At 41.5% G+C, this 27,521-nt stretch overlaps 1 protein-coding gene and 1 pseudogene across 4 annotated transcripts in view; both read left to right on the forward strand.

Annotated features, from left to right (window-relative positions):
• LOC135221582 (basic proline-rich protein-like) overlaps positions 1-517 on the forward strand; it is an 11,504-nt pseudogene extending 10,987 nt beyond the window's left edge.
• LOC135220929 (major facilitator superfamily domain-containing protein 1-like) overlaps positions 1-27,521 on the forward strand; it is a 178,478-nt gene that overhangs the window by 146,316 nt on the left and 4,641 nt on the right. For 3 of the 4 annotated variants that reach the window (XM_064258585.1, XM_064258587.1, XM_064258586.1), the window contains exons 10-11: positions 1,002-1,114; positions 11,290-11,463. In XM_064258585.1, the coding sequence (XP_064114655.1) occupies positions 1,002-1,114; positions 11,290-11,459 (283 nt within the window). In that variant the 3' untranslated portion in view covers positions 11,460-11,463. The remainder of the gene's footprint in view (positions 1-1,001; positions 1,115-11,289; positions 11,464-27,521) is intronic. The other variant, XM_064258589.1, reaches the window with a different exon arrangement.

Genomic DNA, 27,521 nt, shown 5'->3' on the forward strand with positions numbered 1-27,521 from the left:
CCCCCCCCCCCCCCCCCCCCCCGCCCCCCTCCCCCCCCCCCCCCCCCCCCCCCCCCCCCCCCCCCCCCTCCCCCCCCCCCCCCCCCCTCCCCCACCCCCCCCCCCCCCCCCCCCCCCCCCCCCCCCCCCCCCCCCCCCCCCCCCCCCCCCCCCCCCCCCCCCTCCCCCCCCCCCCCCCCCCCCCCCCCCCTCCCCCCCCCCCCCCCCCCCCCCCCCCCCCCCCCCCCTCCCCCCCCCCCCCACCCCCCCCCCTTCCCCACCCCCCCCCCCAACCCCCCCCCCCCCGCCCCCCCCCCCCCCCCCACCCCCCCCGGCACCCCCCCCACCCCCCCCCCCCCCCCCCCCCCCCGGTATGCTTATCAGACCTCCTTGCAAATACTTAGAACCCCTAGAAACACATGAAACTGCCAATTTTTTTAGTTCCATCTCAAGAAAACCCACTAAAAATGCTTATATGTACCTGGTTCTTGTGATAGTTTTATCACAAAAGGTGCATTTAATCATGAAATTGATATAAAAATTCAGTAATTTGCGGATATTTCTCAGAAAAATACAGCGAATACGCAAATTTCCCGTGAACAATGGGTACTACGTATATAAATTCCATAGAGAAATCCACAAATACGCGAGTCTGTAAGTCTGGAGTGTGCAAATAGGGGTCGTCAACTGTATTCTTAAATGACTGGCTATGCATCCTATCTCTAGAGAGTAATAATGCCTACAATGTACCTTATGCATCTGTCCAGTTCATTGCTTTAACTTTCCATCCATTTCTTTTATTCTTTTTGTATGTGGCTGTTAACGTTTGATGCTTTTTCTGAATCCTAGTGTCAACCCTGAGTTAAAAATGAGTCCTGTGGTTACCCCATAGTCATATTCAACTACTTGATAAAATACTTATGAGACATTTGGTATAACATCCACAGATTATCATTTATATAGTATGATGTTTGTGTAAAATAATGATATTTGATCCTTTATTTTATGTTTTTATCTTCCAGGATGCAGAGTATCCAGAACTTAGGCTTAGCTCTCATCAATATGCTTGCTGGGTATATTGTAGATGCAAATGGGTATCTCATTCTGGAGATGTCCTACATTATTTGGCTTTGTGGTAAGGGTAACAGTTTTTAGTTCCAATTTACCATTGTATATATGTTATTTCTGGGCTCAGCCGTGTTGCTCCGTGAAATACGTTCCTTTAGCGCTATTTCTAAGGTAAAATATTGCTAAAATAGCAGAGAACTGCTAAATTGGACATGCCAGAATATTCTGACTTGCTCACCCTTTTTAAAAGGGTGTCGGTATGAATCTGGGGCGAGTGAAAAACACTACCACAGCAGCCTCTCCAATTAGCCTTTTCCACATCAAAACCCTTTAGAAAAGGGGAGCCGTGCTACGGCTCACTCCCTGCTACCGCGAAGGTAGCGTCAGGGACAACATTCCTTTGATAGCCATTTCGAGAGCCTTTTTGGCTTGTGTTTTTTAGCTATGGATCGTCAATCTGCTTCTCCATCCAAGTTAAGTACTGGTTTTTTGTTCGACACTATTTAGGGAGTGATTTTGACCTTTGTTGTCCTTTTATTTAGGGTTTTGTCTGGCGTCGCCTTCGCTGAAGCGGTTGGGTGCCACCATTACGCGTTCCCCTTTTGTGTCGTTTCGGTTTCGCGTGGTCTTCCGTACTTCGTGAACCGAGTAGTATATCAGTACCCTTTATTTGTCTTTTCTTGGATGGCAGTTTTTGTCGATCGTGTATATGTTTATGTTTATTATTTTTGTGTTTTACCATGGGGGTGTCCTTTTGAGCACGTGTCTTTGTTTTGTGCCTCATCGGGTACCCACCGTTATAGTTTTACTGGTTTTAATCAGATTTTATTTTGTTTTTTTTCGTTATCATGCCTACCCTGGCCGTCTGCCCTTCCGTTTAGTTATATCGTTACGGCATTAGGCCAGTTCTGGTTTTGTCCTGGTTAGAGCCATCCTTATCGGGTGGTCCTACCTGGTGGTTAGGTGTTTTAATGTTCATTTCTCTTCCCTTCTATTCCCCCCGCCCCGTGTTAGTGCATGATTTTACATTAGTTTTAAGTATTTATTATTTATTTGTGTATGTTTTTCTTTGGGTGATCGTGTCGGCTAGCCTACACGTAGGTCTCCCCTGCGCCTTCCTCGCGGTCCAGTAACCGCGGGGAGCCACTGGGTCACGTGATCGTCACCCCTCCCGACCTGCCTTTCCCCCCCCTCCGCTCGGGGCCCCTACTGGGTGGGTGCTTCTCTTGCTCAGGTTGTCGCTGATGACCGACCCGAGTCTCTGCGGGGGGGTGTGGAGGGGGACCTCTCAGGCCTTTGGTCGGTGGGTGTCGCTTCTAAGCCGACCTTCTTTGGAGTTGGCGGTAGTCTGGGCGTGCTCAGCTTCTCCCGCCTCTCTGAATGTATTCACCCTCCCGCCTGAGACATTCCCTCCCCGCCCATGGCGGGTTTGCATTCCAGCCTCTCCGGCATTGTCGAGGGTTTTGTTTTCGGGAGGTTGTACCTCCGTAGGCGGAGATTTTAGTATTAATTTTTTATTTATTGTTTCGTTTAATTAGTACATTGAACCTCCGGGTTCATTGCCGCCCGGGATAGCCCGTTGCTAGTGCCTTTATATTTCATTCTCCCTGATCGGGTAGCTTCAATAGGAGGTTCCAGGTTACCCGGAATGTATTGTCCTCTGGGCTACTACGGTTCCGGGTTGATTTTTATGCGCTTAGCACGAGTTCCCGGGATGCATATGTCTCTTTAGTCCGGGTCACTCCGGCACAATATCATGTTTCCTTGAGCGTCTCATATCTTGTTACATGGCGATACTCATGTATCATTACATTTACAGGCCACCCAATGTCTGGTTGCCGGCTGTAATGCCGTCCTCCAGGATCCTTGCGGGCACGATGTTTGCCGGGGCCATGCCCCCTGTGCTGTGCTGATAGAGAACTCCGTAGTGTGGCATCACGAAAACTGTTTTGCTTGCTACGAGATGGTAGCTTGGGTTACTTCTTTGGTAAGTCACCCATTCCCTGCGCTTCTACCTTTAATGTGGTCTTTGTGATAATATGGTATCTTACTGAACTTTTAGCCCTATCGTCTCCGATAGCATAGGAAGTTAAGTTCAAGGTTAACATATTTCGTTTCTTACAGGCGGATCAGTCTGCAAGGGATGCTGCTCTCTCCACCCTCAAGGTTTGGGTAGGAGGCTTTGGACGGAATGTTGGGAAGGCGAAGCCTTACATCCTTTCCCAGGACATAGCAGCTTTAATCTTCCCGGCAGGAAAACAAACCGCCTACGTGGACCCAGAAGTTGCAGCTCCCATAATTGATACTATTCAAGAACTGGTATCTCAACAACAAGACGAGGAGTTACCGGAGCTTGTGTTGGGAGGAGTGCCACTTCCGGTTACCGAAGATGTACCCATTTCACCTAATATGGGTATTGGTAAGAGCGTTGATGAGGCTAGCCTTCTAAGTCCTCAAGGTCATTCCTTGAGTACTTCTAACTCTTCCACTCCTTCTTCTTCTAAATCATTCCAAGGTTTCACCAGGGGATTGCCTCCTTCTAGGTCGCAACCCTCCTCGGTGATACCTAAAGTGAAGAAACTTCAGGCAAAAACACTGCAAAAAAGAGCTTCAGTACCAAAAGCATCATATGACAACCTCCCTAAAAGTGTTCCGGCATCCCATACTGAAGGTACTAAAACCAGACAGAAGTCCCTGTCAAAGCCCTCTAAACCAAGGTCAAAGGAGGGGAAATCTTACCATTCCCCTTCGAGCCCTTTACCATCAACTTCTAAGGGCCTGATACCTCATAAGGTACCAAAGGAGAAGAGGGATTCCTCTCCAGCTGGGCAGGATCTGTTCAATACGAATATTTTAAAACAGGTCAATAACCTAGGAACTTTAGTCAATACGGTTACGGCAAGGTTTGAGGAGGTGATTAAGAGACTGGGTGCTCAGGAGTCTCTAATTGCAGGTCTTCAGCAGGGTGCAGCAGGTTCGGCCCATCCTATTAACCTAGTGCAAGGCCAGAGTATGCCGGACGGTTCCACTCTTCCTCCCTTTCATCCAAGTAACCCTTGGAGGGTAGCGAACTTCGCTCCGTACATCAATGGGATGTTAACGATAGAAGGCTGCAGTACCTGGAGACTCGAGGACTTCGAGTTCTTCCCTGCAGGCTTGCAGCCCCCTTTCATTGGCTATGTTCGGCTTACGGAGGCTGCTCTTGTTAGGGAGGATAAGGTTCCGAAGGAAACAGTCATCCTTTCCAGGGACCAGGCCCAACAGTCATGGGTCCGCAGTTTGGAGGAGTGGAACTGCTCAAACACTAGGATCATGGCCTTTAAGAGCCCGTTCACTATGTTCACGACAGACGAGGAGAACCCGTTGCCTTTTACAACTAAGGTGGCGGAGCTTACTCTTCAAGCAGTGACGCGTGATGAGCCCATGCCCTAGCTTAGAGAAACAGACCCTACATCACTGCTTCTTCCGAGTGGGAAGGATTTGTGGGTAGATCTGCCGGTAACCTTCTCTGTGGGGAAGCTTAAGCTGGATTGTGCAATCATTATGTTCAGTGAACGCCTTCCTAGGCTGTCGGATGCTCTAATTCAAACAGAGTTCGATGCTAGGTCACGTCTTGCAAGGTCGCTTAACTCATTAGTGATGACCGAGATGGCGGCTCTTGAGTACACACAGGAGCCACTGTTTAAGGTTATCGCAAAGTCATTACTGTTGAGCATGCAATGCGATCTTCATGATTTTGCGGTGGCTAGGAGAAATTGCAGGAAGCATGTCCTATCCGAAGCTACGATTAGGCATGAACTGAACAAGCTTCTGGCTTCTTCAATTTGGGGCGCAGATCTTTTCCCACCCTCAGTGGTCAACGAGGTTCAGCATGAGGCAGCACGCCTGAACCAAAGCATCAGGTTACACTGGGGTATTCCATATAAAAGGAAACCAGAGTCCTCCTCCTCAGGTTCGAAGCCAAGGAAGAAACAAAGGAGATTCCAACCTTTCCAGCCAACTCAACAACAAGCTTTAGTCCAGGCTGTACCAGTATAGCAAGTACCACAGCCTTCGACCTCCAAGGCACAGCCTCAGCATCAATTGGTTCTGTTTGCCCCGTCTCCTAACCAGCAAGCTCCAACACCGCACGCAGTGTCACCTGCCTTTAACCCAACCTTTGAGACTCTGGCATTTCAGCCTTTTAACAGGTTTGGGAGGGGTGGCAGAGCAAGGGGTTCCTTTTGCCAACGTGGCGGAACCAGAGCCTCCGGCCAAGCTAGAGGTACAAGAACAGGAAGAGGGACAAGACCCTCATCCTCTCAATGAGGATGCATAGGTAGGAGGCAGGCTGTACCACTTTTGTCATCGTTGGGGGTTCAGCAATAGGGCAAAAAGCATAGTATCCAGGGGCCTAGGCTGGAGTTGGATCGAAGGTCCTCCTCCACCCAACACCTTCTATCAAGAACCAACACAGGAGTTGGTAAACTACCCCCAGGAGCTTCTCCAAAAGGGAGCAGTGTTGAGAACCAGGAATTTGAAGTTCCAGGGACTCTTGTTCAGTGTTCCGAAGAAAGGCACCGACAAGAGAAGGGTGATCTTAAACTTGTCCCGTTTAAACTTGTACATTCGTTGCGACAACTTCAAAATGCTGACCATCTCTCAGGTGCGAACCTTACTTCCCTTTGGGGCCGTCACCACCTCTATAGATCTTACAGACGCCTACTATCATGTCCCGATAGCTCGGCACTTCCGTCCGTTCCTAGGCTTCAAATTAGGGAAGGAAGCCTTCTCCTTCAAAGTAATGCCCTTCGGGCTCAATATAGCTCCAAGGATTTTTACGAAGCTAGCGGAGTCGGTGGTGCAGGAGCTAAGGTCTCAGGGTATAATGGTAGTAGCGTATCTGGACGATTGGCCTGTGTGGGAGATGGACAAGGACAAGTGTATGAAAGCCACGAAAAAGGTCATGACTTTCCTAGAACACCTAGGGTTCAAAATCAACAGGGGCAAGTCCCGCCTGACTCCAGAGCCACGGTTCCAGTGGCTAGGTATCCAATGGGACTTGGATTCGCATACTCTTACCATTCCATCGACAAAGAGAAAGGAGATTGCAAAGGCGACAAGGCAATTCTTGAAATCCAAAAAGACGTCCAGGAGAAGCCAGGAGAGGATCTTAGGCTCTCTCCAGTTTGCTTCCGTGACAGACGTCCTGCTGAAGGCCAAGCTCAAGGATATCAATCGAGTTTGGCGTTCGAAGGCCAATGCAAGGTTCTGGGACAGGCTTGCTCCATTGCCAGCGATCCTGAAGAAACATCTTCGGCCTTGGTTGAAGGCATCAAACTTGGCGAAGGAAATTCCGCTGCAGTTTCCTCCCCCGTCCTTAGTGGTGCACACGGATGCGTCTCTGACGGGTTTGGGGGAATACTTGCAGTACGAGAAGGTTCAGGGGACGTGGTTGACTCAGTTCCAGAAGCTCCACATCAACGTCCTGGAGGCTATGGCTGTGTTTCTTACGCTGAGGAAACTTCGCCCGCCAAAGAGGACACATATCAAGTTGGTTCTCGACAGTGCAGTAGTAGTGCACTGCATAAACAGAGGCGGTTCAAAATCAAGCCACGTGAACCATGTAATGATAGCAATCTTCTCTCTAGCAGCCAAGAACACCTGGCATCTGTCAGCTACTCACCTGGCAGGAGTTCAGAACGTAGTAGCGGACGCACTTTCTCGCTCAATCCCACTGGAATCAGAATGGTCACTGGACTGGAAGTCATTCAAGAGGGTTTGCAGCATAGTACCGGGTCTGGAAGTGGATCTGTTTGCTACAGAGGCGAACCACAAACTCCCATGTTACGTGGCCCCCAACCTGGACCCTCTGGCCTACGCTACAGACGCTCTGACCACAGATTGGAACCAGTGGCAGAAAATTTACTTGTTTCCTCCAGTGAACCTTCTCCTGAAGGTTCTGAACAAGTTGAGGTCATTCACGGGTCAAGTGGCACTCATAGCACCACATTGGCCGAAGAGCAACTGGTTCCCTCTTCTCCTAGAACTAGGTCTCCATCCTCACCCTCTTCCGAACTCGAGCTTGTCACAACAAGTACAAACGAAGACTGTGTTTGATTCCTCAGGTCTTCACAAAAACCTAACTTTATGGATTTCATGAAGTTTGTAGGACGGAGGGGTGAGGACATAGACCCAGAAAACATTTTGTTCTTGGAGTCAGACAAAAGGGAATCAACACTTTGCCAATATGATTCAGCAGTTAAGAAATTGGCTGCATTCCTCAACGTGTCCAATATCCAAAGTATGTCAGTTAATGTAGCTATCACCTTCTTCAGGAATTTATTTGAACAAGGTTTGGCGGCTAGCACAATTACAACAACGAAATCAGCCTTGAAAAAGATTTTCCAGATCGGATTTGGTATCAATTTAACCGAGTCTTACTTCACGTCTATTCCGAGGGCATGTGCACGTCTTCGGCCTGTATATTTTCATATAAATATTATAGATATATTTTCAGTCTGTTTTTATTGTTTTTCCACAGTTGTGCACCATTTAATTATTCAGCTGTCATAATTTATTTTATTTGGGGTGAAACTTAACTACTGTTAAAGATAGCTATATCTCAGTGCCAATATGCAGCTCAGCATTCAAAATAAAAAAAAAGTCGTTTGACTGACCAAGATGATTATCTAGTTCATCTGTTCTCGGCCTGGTGTGTTTTGAATGTTTTATTTTGTCAGACTCTCCTTGCCGCTACAGAGGTCAGCTGTTTGTCTTTTATTAACAGGATATTTAATTTTGAATTAGACAGACACTGTTTGTGCCAGGTGCAGGGGTGTAGTGTGTGATCTTTAGAATAGGTGTGAGGAATGTGGAGGTTGGTTAAAGTACTTTATGCTAGAGTTTCTTATATATAAAAAGAGAAGAGAAGCCGATAGCTTGAGAAAACAGGTACCTTGGTGAGGGCATAGATCAGGTTTTCCTCCTTTTCCTGTGAACCCTTGACTTCTGTTGTTTCTGCTCATCTTGTAGCTCTTTCATCTAGTAATCCTTTAGCTAGATGTAGACCTGAGGCTTTGTCTTTAGCTCCACCTTCCACTCATCTTTCAGTTCAGGAAAGCATATTAGAAGTTCGACAAGGACGTTAATCTGATTTTACAGTCAGTAAAATCTTTAACAGAATGCATTTTTTGGAACCATTCCAAGACCCCCTCATAGAGAACGATCTGTTTTTGCATGCCCCCTGGAGATGTAAGGTGTCGTTGCCTTTGTCTTTGTAGCCCAAATTTAGGCTGCCCTGTGAAAGTTGGAAGAGTCTGCTGCCAGGGAACTGGTTCAGTTATTGGGGTGATTGGTTTTGTGGCCTCCGTCACCTTCCTCTAGTGTACTATGTGCTAATAACCATTTAGCACAGTAGCCAAAGGACCATTTTTGGTAAATCTCAATCTTATTATCATTTCAATGTCACCGTTGTAGTTACTTAATGTATAATAGTGTTAGCACTGCTAAGACTATAGTATATAGAATATAGTGTGTTATTAAGAAATAATGTCTGCAGTAAGTTATGTTAACTCATTTGATAACTGAATCAATATCTCTTATTTTACTTTTTATTTTTAATCTGTGTCAGTCCTTTATCTTTCTTTTTGTAGTGTACCAATTCAATGTTTACTTCCATTCTCTTTGGCTGTAGGCAAGTCTCTTTTTTCCACTTCTGCATATATTTCCCTTTTTAGTTTTATCATTGTTATGGAATCCTCAGTTTATTATAGACTGGATGCATTTGTAGTTATCTGTTTGTCCAAGGCTTTACCTTCTGGGAATGGTAGTATTAGGTTTGTTGAGACGTGTGTGAGGCAGGGTTGTCAGGTGTTGCTGACACTTCTTTCCCTGTGCTTCCCACCCTTCCATATTTTCTGTCCACATTGTGTTGTCTCAGGTGAGTCACAGCAGTCAGCATTTCCATCACTTCCTCGTTCAGTAGAGCTGGACATTAGTTTTGAGAAGTTATATCAATATCCTTGCTTACTATAGCATTTAGTATGGCAACAACTTTTTACAGAGAATTTTTTTCTTACAAAGACATCTGCTTTTGTTTGATGTTGCTCTTTATATTGCTACTGCTTGTACTGTGATTAAATGGGAACATAACTTCCAGTTGCTCTTTGGAAGCTCTTTATTTTTCATCTTCTTGGGCTGGAACACTTCCTCTCCAGCCCTGGTTATTATAAGCAAGTCATATATTTCACCATCTGATTTGGTGCCTCAGACTGAGGTTTCAGACTCTCCTAATGCTGTTTTTCAAGATGCTTCCTTTCAAAGAGAATGTCTGATGAGGTTGACTTTTATTCTGGTAACTATAGTTAGCAGTAATTATTGCCATTATAGTCATGGATCTTCAGTTTTGATGAGACAATCTGGAATTATTCTTCTTTTTTTCTGTAGTACTTTTATCTACCAACACCTGTGCTAAAGAGTAAGGCTTATGAAAGTAGCCTACCTAAGGAACCGCTTTTCCTTTAGAAGAACACTTGTTCTTTGTTTTTAGTCATGTTCTTTGCCTGCTTTGTTCCATACAGATGTGGTTTTCTGTTCTTAGCAAGCCTCTTACAAGCCATCATAAAAGGAAATGTTTGCCACAGCCAGTGAGCTTATGTCCAAGCAATCTTGTGATGCCCTTGACCTCTGCTCACATGGTCACTGTAAAAATGGCTCATTTCAGATAGTCCTGGAACTTAGTATACTAGATGGAGATGTCCATTCAAGTTCTTCACAAAGCCCCTTGGATGATGCAAGAGTTGGCTTTCTTTTTTTGAGCCTATGAGATCTTCATCTTTTGGACTTAATTTTAACAAAACGTGTCTTCCAGAGTGCTAAGGTCAGAAAATTCTTGTTTACCACAGAGCAAAGACTAGAAGACCCCTCACCCAACACCTGAGGCAGAACTTGAATTGTTCACCACAGCAACTGAAACCATCTTCGTCAGTGGTAAGCTCCAAATAAATGGTGGAAGAAGCAGAGGCTGTGATAACCTGGTGGGTACTTCTAACATCTTCAACCCTCAGGATCTTGAACCTTGTAAATACTTTTGAAAGAGGGTATTCCAAAGATGACTTAGATTTTATTGTCAGCCACACTGTCACTTGTCAAGATGGATAGAATTGAGAGGTTGTTTTGTGATATTTTGGCCAATGTCATATAGCAAGAGTGAATACAGGAAGGGATGTCAGTACTCAATGAAATTTTTAATTCCAGGGGCAGGAGGTGTACTAATTATCATCTAATTACCCATGTTGGCCTGCTGAATGATGTGCAACACACACACATGCATCAATCTTCAGTATGGAAGCAGTGGAATCAGTGAGGTTGTCCTGCATGAAGAGTAGCTCCTTTGTATTGACTGACAATGAGGATGCTATCTCCAAGTCCCATTTCCCCATAGGGGGTATTGCCATCAGTGCACCTTATGTGGTGCACTGTAGGCATTACTTAAGTTCTTTGCAGTGTACCTTTGGCCCTTAGCTGCAACCCCTTTTGTTCCTTTTACAGTAAATCCTTTCATATTCTCTTTCTTTCTTTCTTCCATCTTACTTTCCACCCTCTCACAACAATTGATTTATAGCGCAACTACAAGGTTTCCCTCCTGTTACACCTTTCAAACCTTTTACTGTCAATTTCTGTTGCAGCACTGAATGACCTCATAGGTCCCAGTGCTTGGCCTTTGGCCTATATTTTATATTAGTTCAATTCATCCAAGTCCCATTCCATCCAACACTGAGGGAATACTGAAACACTTTTGTTTTATATGAAAAGTAAGGAATTTCTCTACTATGGCTTGTTTCAGCCAGGCAAATGCTCTGTGGGTGTTCAACCTGACTTTGGCAAGATTAGGTCCATTTCTACATCCTGAACCATTACCTGGTCAGGCAAGATTAGGTCCTTTTCTACATCCTAGGCCAACTCAACAACATGAAATTTGCTTGTTCCATATTTATCAAGTTTTGTAAACAGCTCCATCACAACAATTAACATTATTTGAACATCTGTGTTGGCTAGCAGTCGTTTCTAGTTATTCAGCTCCTTGTGTATGCTCAACACGAGACAATATGTTTGGGGGAGTTCCACACTGGACATGGCTAATTATGATGGATGTGTTTGTGTGAGAAAATTAGTTTTATGTATTTACAGTTAATTATGATTGAAGTTTTTATGTTCTTCATTTTAAAACCAGTACTGTTCATTTTACCTTTTTCACCCAAGTGGCACTTGTTTCCACGGTGGTCATATGGGTGGTAGATAATAAGGGTACTGGATATCTGATGATGTCACCATCCCAGAGGAAAACTTATGATGTTGCTTTGGAGGAAGTAGAGGGAAAAGAAAAAGAACCTGTTGGACATGTTAATGAAGTATTTGAAGTGAAAGAGTAAACATGTAAGGACAAATTAGATTTTTCAGAATATGTGTGGGGTATTTTATTACTTATACAACATACAGTTTGATGTATATTATAGCATGTTTGGTATTAATTTGATATGCTGCATTTTGTAGAAAAATTGTTTACATATGTGATGTAGCAGCTACATTAGAAGCATACAGTATGGGAGTGCTTTGGGGATTATGTGTGGAGATATAATTCCATTTCATTCCTAAATGAAAACTCGTTAGTCTTTACTTCAATAGCTATTGTGACCTCATAAAATTAAGCATAATGTCTGGAGAAATGTTGCAATACGCCTTAGTTCCCCCTTTTGGTTTTCAGGGGCATGAAAGATTGTATGTATGACAATGTTGGTGATAAAATGTTTCTCTGTATTTTTTGTATGGAGCCTGGTGATTTTCTGTTGCATTTCATTCTAATAATATTCTTCACTATCCACTATTTGCATATTTTCCTTTATCTAAACTATTGCTTACAGATACATCAATTGTTTTCATTTAAAATGTTTGTGATCATGAAAGAGAAATTTTTGTTCTGATCAGTTTTATATTAATGAATATATGGGGAAGAAACATACGTAAAGTGCTGATATACCTCATCTGTACTCAATGTTTTCTCTCACAATTCTGTTTTGTGCTCTGATAATTCTGTATAATTTTATAATAACTTTCTTGTTACTTTCCTTTAATGTCTTTTAATGATGAATGACTTTACAAACAATTTTTCAATGAAGTTCTGTGCCTACTATACCCACCAAAAAAGCTAATATTCTTACAGCTTAAGTTTTGAGAGCCAAAGCATGGTGCAAGTAAATTATTTTAAGTTGTTAAATCCCCACCATACCTACACAACGAGACCTTATGCAGTGAACAAATGTTAACCCTATGAGGCTCAAGGGCTTCCTAAATTCGTCTATGGTAAATCATAAGCTGACTGCTCATGGGATTAGCAATACTTAAATTTTATCATTAGCTTTAAAGTATTTTAGATTATATTGTGACAGTTAATTATAGTAGTACAGTATCTCACCGATATAATGGATTAAAGTGTCTGAGCCTACACGGGTATAAAAGAAATTCTTGATATATGTTCATAGCTACAGTCGACCCCTGCTGCCATTTGTGGACTCAGTTTTAAGACTCGCCTATTCATGGATTTTTCTTTGCGGCGTATGTACCCCATTATTTGCGGGAAATTTGCCTATACACGGTATTTTTCACTGAGAAATATTCACAGATTTTATTGTATTTTCATATAATTTTGTGACAAAATGCACTTTTTGTGATAAAACTTAAAATACCAGGTATAAGCATTTTCAGAGGGGTTTTTCTGATGTGTGAACCATCAAAAAGGTACAGTAGTGCCTCAGGTTACGAAATTAATCCGTTCCGAAGTGGCCTTCGTAACCTGATTTTTTCGTATTTAGAACTACGTTTTACATTTAAATTGCCTAGTTCGTTCCAAGCCCTACAAAAACACCACAGTAAATTTTATAATAAAGCTAAATTGACCAATAAACAATGAAATACAACAATTTGGACCATTCAATACCTAACCTAACCATGACTGTACCTGTAAATAAAGTGTATTAGTGTACAGGGTACAAGAAATACAGTCTTCGCGTTCTCCGGATTTGCGGACTCACTGATTCGCGGATTTCTCTCTGGGCCATATTCACCCATTATTTGCGGAGGATTCGCCTATTCACAGGATTTTTCCATTAAAAATAATCACTAATTAGTGTATTTTGATGTTATTTTCATGATTAAATACATTTTTATGGTACAAAAATGATTTACTAATTTTCAAATACCAATATTGATTAATACTGTATTAGTACGTTCAATAAGATTAAATGATATCACATAATAATAAAAATTGTAAATCTCTCTCTCTCTCTCTCTCTCTCTCTCTCTCTCTCTCTCTCTCTCTCTCTCTCTCTCTCTCTCTCTCTCTCTCTGGTACAGAGATGTATATTTTTTTGTATGTTAAATAAATGATTTACTATTTTCAGTTATTAATATTAATGCATACAGCAATAATATCAATTCATTAAAGAAAATACTAATGGGAATTAGTAAGGTTTTAGCTTATAAATTTGAAAAATTATGTAAGAATGAAGGAAATCCCAGTTTTCTCTCTCTAACTCCAGGTACTAAAGCTTTCAATTATCAAGTAATGGGACTGGAGGGGGGAGGAGCTGTTGTGTTGTTGCCACCAAGTGTTCATGCAATTTCTCTCTCTCTCTCTCTCTCTCTCTCTCTCTCTCTCTCTCTCTCTCTCTCTCTCTCTCTCTCTCTCTCTCCTCATTTACTGAGACTCAAGAATTTTTATAGTACATGTACTATATGTTTTTAATTCTTTCAAATAATAATAATAATAATAAATAATAATAATAATAATAATAATAATAATGATATATATAACTGTAATTTCAAAATTCATATTATGTGATAGTATTTTAAAGAAATACAATAACCTATCGATTTCACTCTTTTAATGAAGGATAACTCCTCTCTCTCTCTCTCTCTCTCTCTCTCTCTCTCTCCTCTCTCTCTCTCTCTCTCTCTCTCTCTCTCTCTCTCCACCTCCTCACAAGATATGTATGTTATAGTGGTAACTCCCTCCCTCTGTTTCGCTGGAAGCGTTATAAGTATTTTCTTTGAGAACAGACACACACACACACAACACACACACACACACACACACACACACACACACACTCTCTCCTCTCTCTCTCTCTCTCTCTCTCTCTCTCACGGAGATGAAAGAATTTTTATGGTGCTAGTATGTAAAATGTTTATTGATATTTTCTGTTGGTAATAATATTGATAAAGGGATTTTGACGTAGGAAAAATCTATTTCTGGGCGAAGGGCCCATGTCGCCCAGTGAAATAGGTTCCTTTAGCACTATTTCTAAGGTAAAATATTGTTATAATACCAGAGAACCGCTAAATTGAAAATGCCAGAATATTCTGGCTCGCTCACCTTTATTAAAAGGTGTCGGTATGGTTTCTGGGGTGAGTGAAATAGCTAGGGACAATTTAGTTAGGAAAAACCACTGGTAGAAAAATATATAGTAAGGGTAGAGTGATGAAGAATTTACCAGAAGTTAAGGTAGAAAAGGCAGTAGATGTGTGCAGCATAAGACTGCACGAATAGCTGTTTAGAAAACGAGACCAAACATTGGCTCTCGTTTTCCAAAACAGTAAAATGCAAACGTCACCAGAAACTGTGAACTTTGATTCCTCAGTGTGTGGTTACCGTCAAGAGACGAAACCAATCAGACTAATCTAGGGGTGGCACCGAAAGTAAGGAAAGCCACTCAAGAAGAAGTAAGATGTGTCTTAGAGGGTAGTTAAGGAGGAGCTAATTGAATCAGTTAGGTCCAAACTTCATTTGAACTCCTAGAGAAAATCAGTTAAGAACCAGACCTTAAACGGGGAGGCTGTGTTCCTTCTCACTCTGTTCCAGTGTAGTGTGATAGTGTTGTATTGTGAACTTTGTACTTTATCTAATTATAAGCAAATTAATTAAGTGGTGTTTAACTTGCCCAGAATCCGTAAAAGTACTCACGCCATGGAAGCAAAGAAAACCCTCCTGAAAGACATGGCTAAACCAAAATAAATAATCTACAATGTTCCTATGAGAAAAGAAATTCATCGCAAGTGATAAATGAAGGTTAGCCCATGTAACAAATAACCTTTCAAACATTACCCGTAGCCACGAAGAGAACCAGAAGAAGAAGAGAGAATAAGAACTCATAGGTACGCAACGCAAACATAACGAAGAGAGTAATAAAAGAAATATAAACCCGTAACAAAAGTGGTGCCAGCGATAGTGGGATTCTAAGTGCAAAAACACTGATATAAAAACACACACACACCCACACACACAGTGGAAAAATTAAACAGAGTGGAAGATATAAAACTGCCAATAAAAGAGCGCTGATACTTAAGCGCCAGAAACATAAAGAAAACCAGGCACGAACTCTACAATTAAAAAAGAAGAAAATTCCGAGTTCAATAACTCGAAGAACGAAGAAAAAGAAAAAGGGCAACGAAGAATAACGAAACATAACTCCAAGCAGTATAGACAAAACAACACTTCGATTCTGCTGAGAAGGCGAACGAAACTAGAGCGACGAAACGCAGTGAATTTCTACGAAGAATACTGAACTAGGATCGCCGCATTCCTAAGCCATAAACTCGATAAAGGAAAACGCAAAAGCGCATTAAGGCGGATAGAAGAAGATTGAATTCAACGTAGCGGAACTTCACGAGAAGGCGATTGACGGCGGAATTCTTCAATCAACCTGCGAGCGCTAAACTATCATAAATCCTGAGGTAGCGCTCATTTCTCCATACATCGCTACGATTTTTCCCCACGGACAAGGCAGCGCAGTGGACTTCAACAGTAGTGTGAACTACGGCAGCGCACGGATGACGCCGCCACCAGTGGAACAACAGCAACAAGAAGAACAGTTTAAAATTGAAGGAAGGAAACACTAGGAAATAAGGAAATTTAGATAGCATATCTAGGGATCGCAATAAGGAAAACACTCCAGTATGAAGATAATGTAAGTACAACAATGCATCTATTTTTTTAAATTTTATCTAGTCTAAGCTGTTGGTATGCATAAAAATTTTAATGAAATTATTACCAGGTTACAAAGAAGCAGAACTCCCGACCCGAGTCACTATAGCCTACGTCCAACTCCTGACAGACGCTCGAGACTAAATAATCAGACAAATATTTTCCAACGACGATCGCATAGGGAAAGTCCACCCAGAATACCGAGCTCGACAGTAGCAAATAGACCCACGACTAGTGTAATTGTTACTAACAATAACAACATTCCTAACCCATTACAAGCACAAACTAGGTACTCTAGAATGGCACAGGCCACTGTAATAACACAGGCTACACGCTTTTCCGGTAATGTAGAAAGGGGTCATCCTGACAAAATTAAGTTAGAAGCATATACAGTATCTCAGTGGATAATAGAGACTGAAAGTCAAATTTCAGCTAGTGGAATTACCGATGAACGCAAGAAAATAAATGAAGCGTTACTCTATGTTAGTTCCGAACGGGGAGATGCGCATCGCACTCTCATATCTGCTAAGTTTCAGGAGATTCCGACCATCGCAGAATTCAAGAAGGTGTGTCTAGAATTGTGGGAGCCGATAAATCAACAAGACAATCAAATATGATGGGAATAGTATCGCAAACTTACTTACTGATATAGAAAACTCAATCCGTAACTTAACCACAGATTTGAAACGAGCCGGAGTAGTTATTGGCGATGGTGATGCTTTTAGTCATGATACAAAGGATTTAGTCAGTATGAAAGAGATTTTAAATTACATAGTCCATGGTATAGTATATGACGCTATCGGGGAAGAAGAAAAACGAGTCTTTAAGAAACAGGATCCTGATCCTAAGCAGGATAGTCTAGCAGCTTTAAGATTTATGAAAAAGGAACTGTGCAAAAAGGGACTGAATCTGGCAAAGGAATTTACAGGTTTTGTAAATAATGGAAACCCTAGTAGAAATAGGAATAATTTCCAGGGAAAGACAGATGTGTTCCAGACAGATCTAGAAATTTCAAGCATATACAACAAGGAAAACAAGATCCTAGGAATAATCCAAGGAATAGTAATGGGAAATTTTTCCAAGCAAACAAGAATAGTAAATATAGGCCTCAACAGCATAGAGGAAATCCAAACAATAATAATCCAAATTCGTCCAGCCCAACCCACAGTCAGAGTTCCGGAGATAATAAAACCCAAGGTAACAAGCAGGAACAAAATTGTGCCAATTGTGGTTATTCCAACCACACAACTCAGAATTGTAGGCAACCAAGGTATTGTTCTCCTTGTAATAGGACAGGTCACCTAACACAAAATTGTTGGTTTAAAAATACCAATACTAACCCTAATGCCCAAAGTAGTACACCCCAAAATAATAATCAGACTCAGTGACAATTACAGAAAGGGGTAATACAAAAGAAAGCTTCCTTACCAGTAGAAAATGAGAATGAAATAGTTACGGTAGGTCAGGAAGATAATTTCAAGTTGCCTTTTGAAGTAAATAAGGAGATAGTATTTTCAGTGAAGGATAAAGAAATATGCCAAGAAGATTTACCTATCATCCAAACAAGAATTAATAATAAACCATGCTCAATCCTTTTAGATACAGGCAGTACAGTAAATATAATAGATAAACAAACATTAACAAAACATTTAGGCTTTGCAGATACAGACATACAAGGTCCTGGTAGAATTATAAGGGGAATAGCCGGAAAACAAATAAAAGCGCTGGGCAATGTCACACTGGACATAGAAATTTTAGACAAAACTTTTAAGGAAGTATTTGTAGTATTAGAAGAAAGGTTTTACCCTACGCAAGCGCTGTTTTCATATAAAGCTATTCGGAGATGTAGAATAATGTTAGATTGTGGAGAAAATAAAATCAATTTGCCACGCAGAAATCTGATCAATTTATCTGAGACGACATCTTCTAGAGAAGCGAACATTCAAGAAACAAAGATAGCACAGGTAATAGTGGAAAAAGTGGTAGAAATAATAGCTTACAAGAAATGTCCTTAGCCAGGAACGATTCTATGATAGATTGTGCACAAATAAATAATATTAATAATGCAAGCCTTGATACTCAGACTTCTGAGCAGAGTTTTGACTCTGAACAAATTAACGCAGCTGAACAATTTAATGCCCCTGAACAATTCATTGCCGCGGAACATATTAATGCATGTGAACACATTTATGAAGATGAATCACAGATCACTTATGCGCATTGAACAATAGATGAAGATGAATCAGAAATTGATTGTACATATCTTATAATGGATGAAAATAAAGAAGAAAAATATATCAATGAAGTCCTGTTATTAGGAACAATAAATAAGGGCGAATTAAACTCAACAATACTACTGGATGAAAGTTCGGATGAAACAGATGTCTGTTATTTCTCAGAGATATGCAATGACGAAGAAATATGTTTAATCAGTACTGCAGATGACCATACTGTCAGATTTGTGCTTAATAGAGAAGTAGTTTTGTACCCGCAATGTCTAACCAAAGTTTGTCTTAGAGCTAAAACAGACAAAGGCTTGCATGAAAAGGATGTAATGCTAACTAATATTATGCAAGTAGGGTTTTGAACGCTGCAGACAGAAATTATAGCACTACCGAACAAGAGTGCTTAGCTCTATATTGGGGATTACGTAAGTTTAGTCATATATTGCTAGGACATAAAGTCAATGTAAAAGGGCTGTTGCCTTGTATAATAAGGCGCCCTATGAGGTAATGTTAGACTTGCGATAATCTTACGCTAAGTCGGTTGGTTATGCACTTCTATACTCATTGGAGTGTCTTGGGGTTTGTTGATAACTTACGAAGTAAGTATCTTCTTTCGTTATGACAACGGAGATATTTCAACTCATGATGATATCTTCTTTCTGATGTGAGGTTCTAGTAGAAAACACGAAGTATAAAAAATAATTCTATTCTCTGAGATTACATGATGAATATCAGATAGGATTGTACAGGTCTTCTAATGACAATGGCTAATTCAACTCTGACTACTATCTCGTTTACAAATCATGAAGGAAGCAGACAGTAGCTCAAACATACGAACATACACACAGATGACATAGTTACAAATCACATAGGCCATTTGAATTATAGGTCGCGGTAGTTGTCTCAAGCAGGAAGCTTGGACTAATGTTTTCAAAACAAATGAATGACTACAGGTGACGGCATGTTATCTTAGCCTACTTTATTGTATACGTCATCTTAGCATACTTTATCGTCTCTGGTCTGATCACATTCCTGCAAGCAATCTGGTTGACCTCTTTAGTTTTAGTTTTTTATATATATGGAATAACATTCCATATTTTTATTATGTAATACTTACATAAAAGCTCGGTCAGCTACAAAACCAACTACTGACTATTACTCAAGCTTGACTTGCATTTGACTTATAGGAGTGTGATACAGACACTTTTATGAATATATATAGATAAATAGAAAATACTTATAAGTAAAAAAATTCATGGTGTACACAATACAGATTCATGTAATAAGATATAAGACATAATATGCATATGATGATATTCGTAAATAATAGTGATCACGTGATATATACTGATACAGTTTTTCACTTCATCTCTTTAAGATACATATGCTACAGAAAATACTAATGCACTGTGATAATTGCATAGAATAAAGATTAACATGATAAAAATCATATTTTAACTGATAAAAATTCATATATGATGTGATAAAAATGATTAATTTTTTATGGTGATTCATTGATTTTTATGCTAACTTTTATATAACTGGTTCATTAATCCATATACTAACTCATATATAACTGCAGTTATTGGTAAGATAAAAGGTAACAGATTGATTATAGGCTACCTGATTTGTTTATACATATATATATGGATTCATATAATTATGATCAATATATGTGCACTTGATACAACTGATTCACATAAATGACTAATATAGGTGATTAATCTAGGTGCACTTTAAATAGATTCCTAGTGCGTACACGCACAGATATATTTCGATTCTGTTATTTATGATCATTTATATATAGGATACATGATACTTTGTATATAGGATACATGACCGAGGTGATACCCACCGCACATTCTAGCGTTTCGAACAACTTTTCGTCCCTTACACAGTTCCAGACAACCACCTATAGCCAAATGAAATGGCCAATTCCAAATGGTTAAAAACAAGGGGAATTGCCTGGGCAGGGTCCAACGCCCTTTTTTGCGCCCATGCATTGTCCTCTGCATCCTATGCCTTACGAATACGTTCGCGATGAATAAGATCATCCCCAGCACGAGTCATTCGCCAGCTACGTAGAGTTGAATACCCTTCTGGTCGTAATTGTCGGTTTGAGGCACCAGTCTCTTCGGAGGCGTGGGTTCATATCCCACTGCTGCCACCAATAGAAGGGCTGTTGCCTTGTATAATAAGGCGCCCTATGAGGTAATGTTAGACTTGCGATAATCTTACGCTAAGTTGGTTGGTTATGCACTTCCATACTCATTGGAGTGTCATGGGGTTTGTTGATAACTTACGAAGTAAGTATCTTCTTTCGTTATGACGACGGGGATATTTCAACTCATGATGATATCTTCTTTCTGATGTGAGGTTCTAGTAGAAAACACGAAGTATAAAAAATAGTTATATTCTCTGAGATTACATGATGAATATCAGATAGGATTGGACAGGTCTTCTAATGACGATGGCTAATTCAACTCTGACTACTATCTCGTTTACAAATCATAAATGAAGCAGACAGTAGCTCGAACATACGAACATACACACAGATGACATAGTTACAAATCACGTAGGCCGTTTGAATTATAGGTCGCGGTAGTTGTCTCAAGCAGGAAGCTTGGACTAATGTTTTCAAAACAAATGAATGACTACAGGTGACAGCATGTCATCTTAGCCTACTTTATTGTATACGTCATCTTAGCATACTTTATCGTCTCTGGTCTGATCACATTCCTGCAAGCAATCTGGTTGACCTCTTTAGTTTTAGTTTTTTATATATATGGAATAACATTCCATATTTTTATTATGTAATACTTACAAATGTGCTTACAGATCACAAACCCATTTGTGACCTGTTCAAGAAAAGAGCTTTCACAAATAATATGAAGTTTAACAGATGGTTCATAAGTGTATTAGAATTTGCCCCAGAATTTAGATATATCCCAGGAAGATATAACACTATAGCAGATGCCTTGTCGAGATCGCAAGAAGAAAACGAGAAACAAATCACAACTAATACCTTCTGCTTTAGTTGTCAGATCATAGATCTAGATTTAGAAAGAGTTCAGATCGAACAGCAAAAGGATGCTAACATTAGAAAAATAGTGGGTAAATTAATGCAAAATGAGGATGATCAGTCTGAATTTCAGTTAATCAATGGAATTCTATATAAAACATCAGATGAACCGAATGCTTGTTCACGTTTGTATGTACCTAACACACTAACCAAAGAAGTATTAGAACTAACACACTCTTACAAGTTGTCAGGACATCCTGGAATAAAGAAAACATGTAGAACAGTCACTAGAAACTATTTTTGGCCGAATTGCAATGAAGATGCTAAAAGATTTGTTGAAAATTGTCATATCTGTAATGTACACAAGGGTAACATAAATGTTAAAGCTCCTCTTGAGAAATATCCATCAGAATTAACTCCGTTTCAAGTAGTTTAAATGGATTTTGTAGGTCCATTTCCAAACACAACCAGAGGTAACCGTCAGATATTGGTTTTCATAGATTACTTGACTAGATATGTTGAGATCATTCCAGTCAGAAACAGAGAAGCAACTACTGTAGCAGAAGCTCTGAAATCTAGAATAATTACTAGACATTCATGTCCTCAAACATTATTATCTGATAATGCAGGAGAATTTACTAGTGACATTTTAAAGAAATTGTGTGAGTTTTATGAAATTAACAAGTGTCAGGTTACAGCTTATAAACCAAGCTCTAATGGAGCAGTTTAGAGAACAAATCGTAAAATAAAGGATGTACTGAAAACTTTAGTGACTCCACAGACTGAAGATTGGGACTTAATTCTTGAAGACGTACAGTTCACTATTAATAACACTGTAAATAAATCTATTGGGGAAACCCCACACTTTCTGTTATATGGTTATCAGAAAAGAATGCCAAATACCTTATTAGACGAAGCAACTCCACCCAGACATACTTATAATTACGAAGACTACGTTGCATGGAAACAAGACAGACTTTCGAGACAGTAAAAGGCACAAGGGCTCGATTTAAGGAGTTACATCAAAAGTCTAGTAAGTATTACAACCAGAAATCAACAGTCCCAGATTTAAAAATAGGGCAACAAGTATATGTGCTTAATCACAAAGTTGAAAGACCTAATGTAAAAGTAAGTCCTAAATTCCAAGGTCCATATAGAGTAACAGAAAGATTAAAGTTAAATAAATTTAAGCTAATGCATGAATCAACTTTAAATGAAACTGTTGCACATTGGAACCATATTAAAATAGTACATTCTGACATTTGGTCAGAAGAACATTTAAAGAATTTTAAAGATTTAAAGGAGTCAAGTAGTAAGGAAAACAGTAACGTAAATGATTCCCATACTTTATCAGCATTAGTGACTCCCACTACCACAGGTCCTTCTCCAATTAGCTTCTCATACATCAAAAACCTCAAAAAGAGAGGAGCCGACCTATGGCTCACTACCTGCTACCATGTAGCTAGCGCCTGTGACGTCATACCTGCAGATAGCACCCAAGCTTGGTGGACAGCTGGGTGGGAAAGACAAGGGTGGGATTTCACTGGGCGACACGGGCCCTTCGCCCAGAAATAGATTTTTCCTATGTCAAAATTCCTTTTCTGTGCTTGGCCGTGTCGCTCCATGAAATAGTACCAGAGAAAATACCAAGCTTGGAAAAAGGAAGAACACAAGTTACTACTCAAAAAGAATACCAATGAAAAACAATTAAGGTTAGTTCATTATAATAGAGACCAAGTTACAAACCAGTAACATAAAAAGTAAGTAACCTTAAAACTATCAAACAACAATAATGATCATAGCAAACAAACATTTGAGATATAAGGTCCTTATGAACTAGACATTATGTACAATATGTTACATCCAAGGACCAGTCCAGTACGACAGTGACGTAACTGGGTCTAAGGCAAGAATGGTAATGAGGCTGGTAGGAAGGAGAAGGCAAAGGAGAGACATAAGCTGAACTACTGACTATGACTACTATCGCTGCTGGTACCGGGGGAAACTGTGTTTCCCGCTGCTACCGCCGGGTACTTAAGGGCTCCCAAGGACTTAAGGTAATGGCGTTTGAATACTGTCGGAGATTGCCAGCCAGTGTACTTCTTCAGATCTTCAAAATTCATATGTTGGAAAAAGTTTATTGAGGTAGCTATAGCTCTAATATCATGTACCCGTGGGAAGGACTGCGGGTTGGCTTTTTTGATAAAATATAAAATTTGTTGCCTAATAGTTTTTAGGGAAATGGTGCCACCTTTTTCTCTAATAAATAGAGGCCCAGAAGATTTCAGAGTTGTCCTATTTAAGTAAGCTTTCAATGAAGTTACGGGGCAAAGGGATGGGTCCTGTGGAAGCGGAACGATTTTCCACGGAGCCCACCTATCTAATGGGTCCTCATTTTTGGCAAGAAACTGCCGATCTGGAGAAAGTAACACTTCCCCTGAAGGGAGAAATTCTATATGACCTGGGTCTCTAGATAAAGCCAACAGTTCTGAAATTCTAGCTCCTGACGCTAAGCTTATGAGGAATAGAGTTTTTCTCAATATGGACTGATAATCACACGAGGTGTTGTTAGTATCTGAGGCCAACTTAAGGACATCATTTAAGGACCATGACACTGACTCGGGCCTTTCAGTAGGTCTGAGCCTGGCGCAAGCTCTGGCGATGGAAGTAAAGTATGATTCCGTTAGATCAATTTTGAATCCGAATTGGAAAATCTTTTTCAGGGCTGATTTGGTAGTAGTGATTGTACTAGCTGCCAAACCTTTTTCAAATAATGACCTAAAAAAGATTGCCAGATTTGTGGTCATGGTACGTATATTAGATTCGTTCTGGAACCCAGCCAGTTTTTTAACTGCTGAATCGTATTGACGAAGGGTTGATTCACGTTTATCTGATTCCAAGAACATGATGTTCTGAGGGTCGATATCCGCATCCTTCTGAGCTGCAAACTTCATAAAGTCCATAAAGTTAGGGCTTTCTGAAGTCCTGAGGAAGCGAAGACAGTCCTCGTTTGCACTAGCTGTGACAGCTTGGGATTGGGAATCCGTTGAGGGCAGAGACCCAACTCCAGCAGAAGGGGGAACCAATTGCTCTTGGGCCAATTGGGGCTATCAGAGCCACCTGACCTTTGAATGTCCTCAGCTTGTGCAGAACCTTCATAAGAAGATTCACCGGAGGAAAGAGGTAAATCTTGTTCCTTTGATTCCAATCTATAGCCAATGTGTTTGTGGCGTAAGCCAGAGGGTCCAGGGAGGGTCCAGGTTGGGGGCCACATAACAAGGGAGTTTGTGGTTTGATTCCTTGGCAAAGAGATCCACCTGGAGCCCCGGTACTAGCTGACCTACCCAACTGAATGACTTCTTGTCCAGAGACCATTCTGACTCCAGTGGGACTGAACGTGATAGCGCGTCGGCCACCACGTTCTGTATTCCGGCAAGGTGAGTAGCTGATAGGTGCCACTTGTTCTTGCCTGCTAGTGAAAAGATGGCTATCATGACATGGTTCACGTGGCTTGATTTTAAACCTCCCCTGTTGATGCAGTGTACTACCACTGCGCTGTCGAGCACCAGCTTGATATGAGATTTCTTGGCTGGGCGAAGCTTCTTCAGGGTGAGGAACACCGCCATGGCTTCCAGGACATTGATATGAAGCTGGCGGAATTGAAGGGACCAAGTACCTTGTACCTTCTTGTACTGTGAGTATCCTCCCCAATCTGTTAGTGACGCATCTGCGTGGATCACAAAGGCCGGTGGAGGAAACTGTAGTGGAATTGTCTTTGACAAATTCTTGCTTGACCTCCGCCCAGGGGCAGAGAAGTTTCCGTAAGATCGCCGGGATGGGGGCTAACCTGCCCCAGAATCTTTTGTTGGCTTTTGAACGCCAAACCCGATTTATATCCTTCAGTTTGGCTTTCAATAGGACGTCCGTCACTGAAGCAAATTAGAGAGAACCTAAGATCCTTTCTTGGTTTCTCCGGGACGTCTGTTTGCATTTCAGAAATTGTCTGGTTGCCTTGGCTATTTCTTTTCTTTTCAACGGCGGGATTGATAGAGTATGCGAATCCAAGTTCCAATGAATTCCCAGCCACTGGAAACGGGACGCCGGTGTTAGCCGGGACTTTGTCCTGTTTATCTTGAATCCTAGGTATTCGAGAAAACGGATAACCATGGCTGTAGCCTTGCGGCAATCTTTGATGCTTGACACTGCTCCTTTTTGAAGGAGATCGCGGGAATACTCTACCAACTCCGCTGTTGGTTCCTGATAGAAGGTGTTGGGTGGAGGTGGACCTTCGATCCAACTCCAGCCTAGACCTTTGGATACAATACTTTGTGCCCAATTGCTGAACCTCCAACGGTGACGAAAGAGGTACAGCCTCCCTCCTACCTGGGAGTTCTCATTGGGTTGCTGATGGACGGCCTCCACATCCTCCCCTTGCACCTCTGCCTCAGCTGGTAGCCCTTCCTCCGCCTCGTTGACGAAAAGCGCCCCTAGATCTGCCGCCCCTACCGAACTTATTGAATGCCTGAAATGCCTGGTTTTCAAAGGTTGGGTTAAAGGCTGGGGAAACAGCAAAGGAAGTTGATGCCTGTGGCTGTTGTGGCTGAGTCAACAGCACAAACTGCTGTTGGGGTTGGCTCTTAGTGGTAGAGGGTTGGGGAACTGGTACTGCCTGAACCAAAGCTTGTTGCTGGGGTGCCTGGAAGGGTTGGAACTTCCTAGGCTTTTTCTTTGCTTTGGGATTCGAAGAGGAAGACTCCAATTTCCTTCTGTAGACTAACCCCCACCGAACCCGCAGGCTTTGGTTCAACCTAGCAGCCTCATGTTGCACCTTGTTGACTGCTGAGGCTGGAAAAAGATCAGCACCCCAAATAGAAGAGGCCAGGAGTTTGTTGGGTTCGTCCCCTGATTGTGGATTCTACTAGGACGTGCTTCCTACAGTTCCTCCTAGCCACAACAAAATCATACAAGTCACATTGCATACTCAGCAATTGTGCCTTAGCAATGATCTTGAACAACGGTTCTTGCGAATATACAAGAGCTGCTGTTTCTGTCATGACTAGAGCGTTGAGGGACCTCGCAAGCCGTGTCCTAGCGTCGAATTCCATCTGGATGAGCACATTAGACAGCCTGGGTAGCCGCTCACTGAATAGAGAGATGGCACAATCAGGTTTAAGCTTGCCAACTGAGAAGGTTGCTGGTAAGTCTACCCATAGGTCATCTGTTCCAGGAAGTAGCAGAGATGTTGATTCCGTCCCCCGGAGCTGTGGCATAGGCTCATCTCTCATTGCAGCTTGCAGAGTGAGTTCTGCCACATTAGATGTGAACGGGATCGTGGTGTCCTCATCTACAGTAAAAATTGTGAATGGACTCCTGAAGGCTGTGACCTTAGTGTTAACACACTGCCATTCGTCAAGGTTACGAATCCAAACTTGCTGAGCTTGGTCCCGAGAGAGGATGACAGTCTCTTTTGGGACCTTGTCCTCCCTGATCAAAGCAGATTCCGTAAGACGGACATAGCCTATGAAAGGAGCCTGCAACCCTGGTGGGTAGAACTCGAAGTCCTTAATCCTTCGAGTTCCGCAGCCCTCAATCGTAAGTATGCCATTTACGAAAGGTGCATAAGTAGCGACTTTCGTATGTAGGGTATGACTGTACTACAGTAGTACCTCGAGATACGAAAGGCTCTACTTATGAAAAACTCGAGATACGAAAGCCAATGCGAAAAATTTTACTGCTCTACATACGAAAAGTTTTCAAGATACGAAAGGTTGTTGCTGTAAATTCCCGAGATTCGCCCGGACCACCGAGAACAATTACATGCAGTTGAATATTACTCAAGTATGTACAGTATTTTGCCTTTTTGGAGTCATATTTCTTCCGCCGTAACCCTAGAACATGTGTTTTAGGCCTGTAAATGTAATTTACTGGGGTGTTTTTGGAGGGCTTGGAACGGATTAGCCATTTTACATGTAAAATGTGTTCCAAGATACGAAAAAATCATGATACGAAGGCCGTCTCGGAACGGATTAATTACGTATCTCGAGGTACCACTGTAGTTCTAAGCTATTTTAGAGTGGTTTTAAGTACTCTCGAATTATAGCTATTTGCGGGGCAGTCTGGTACCCATCCCCTGCGAATACGGGATGTTGTATATTTTTGTTATAATGATGATTTAAATAAAGGTTATTTTGCATGCTATATCAAATTC

Source organism: Macrobrachium nipponense, chromosome 2, assembly GCF_015104395.2.
Source record: "Macrobrachium nipponense isolate FS-2020 chromosome 2, ASM1510439v2, whole genome shotgun sequence".
NCBI classification, from domain to species: domain Eukaryota; kingdom Metazoa; phylum Arthropoda; class Malacostraca; order Decapoda; family Palaemonidae; genus Macrobrachium; species Macrobrachium nipponense.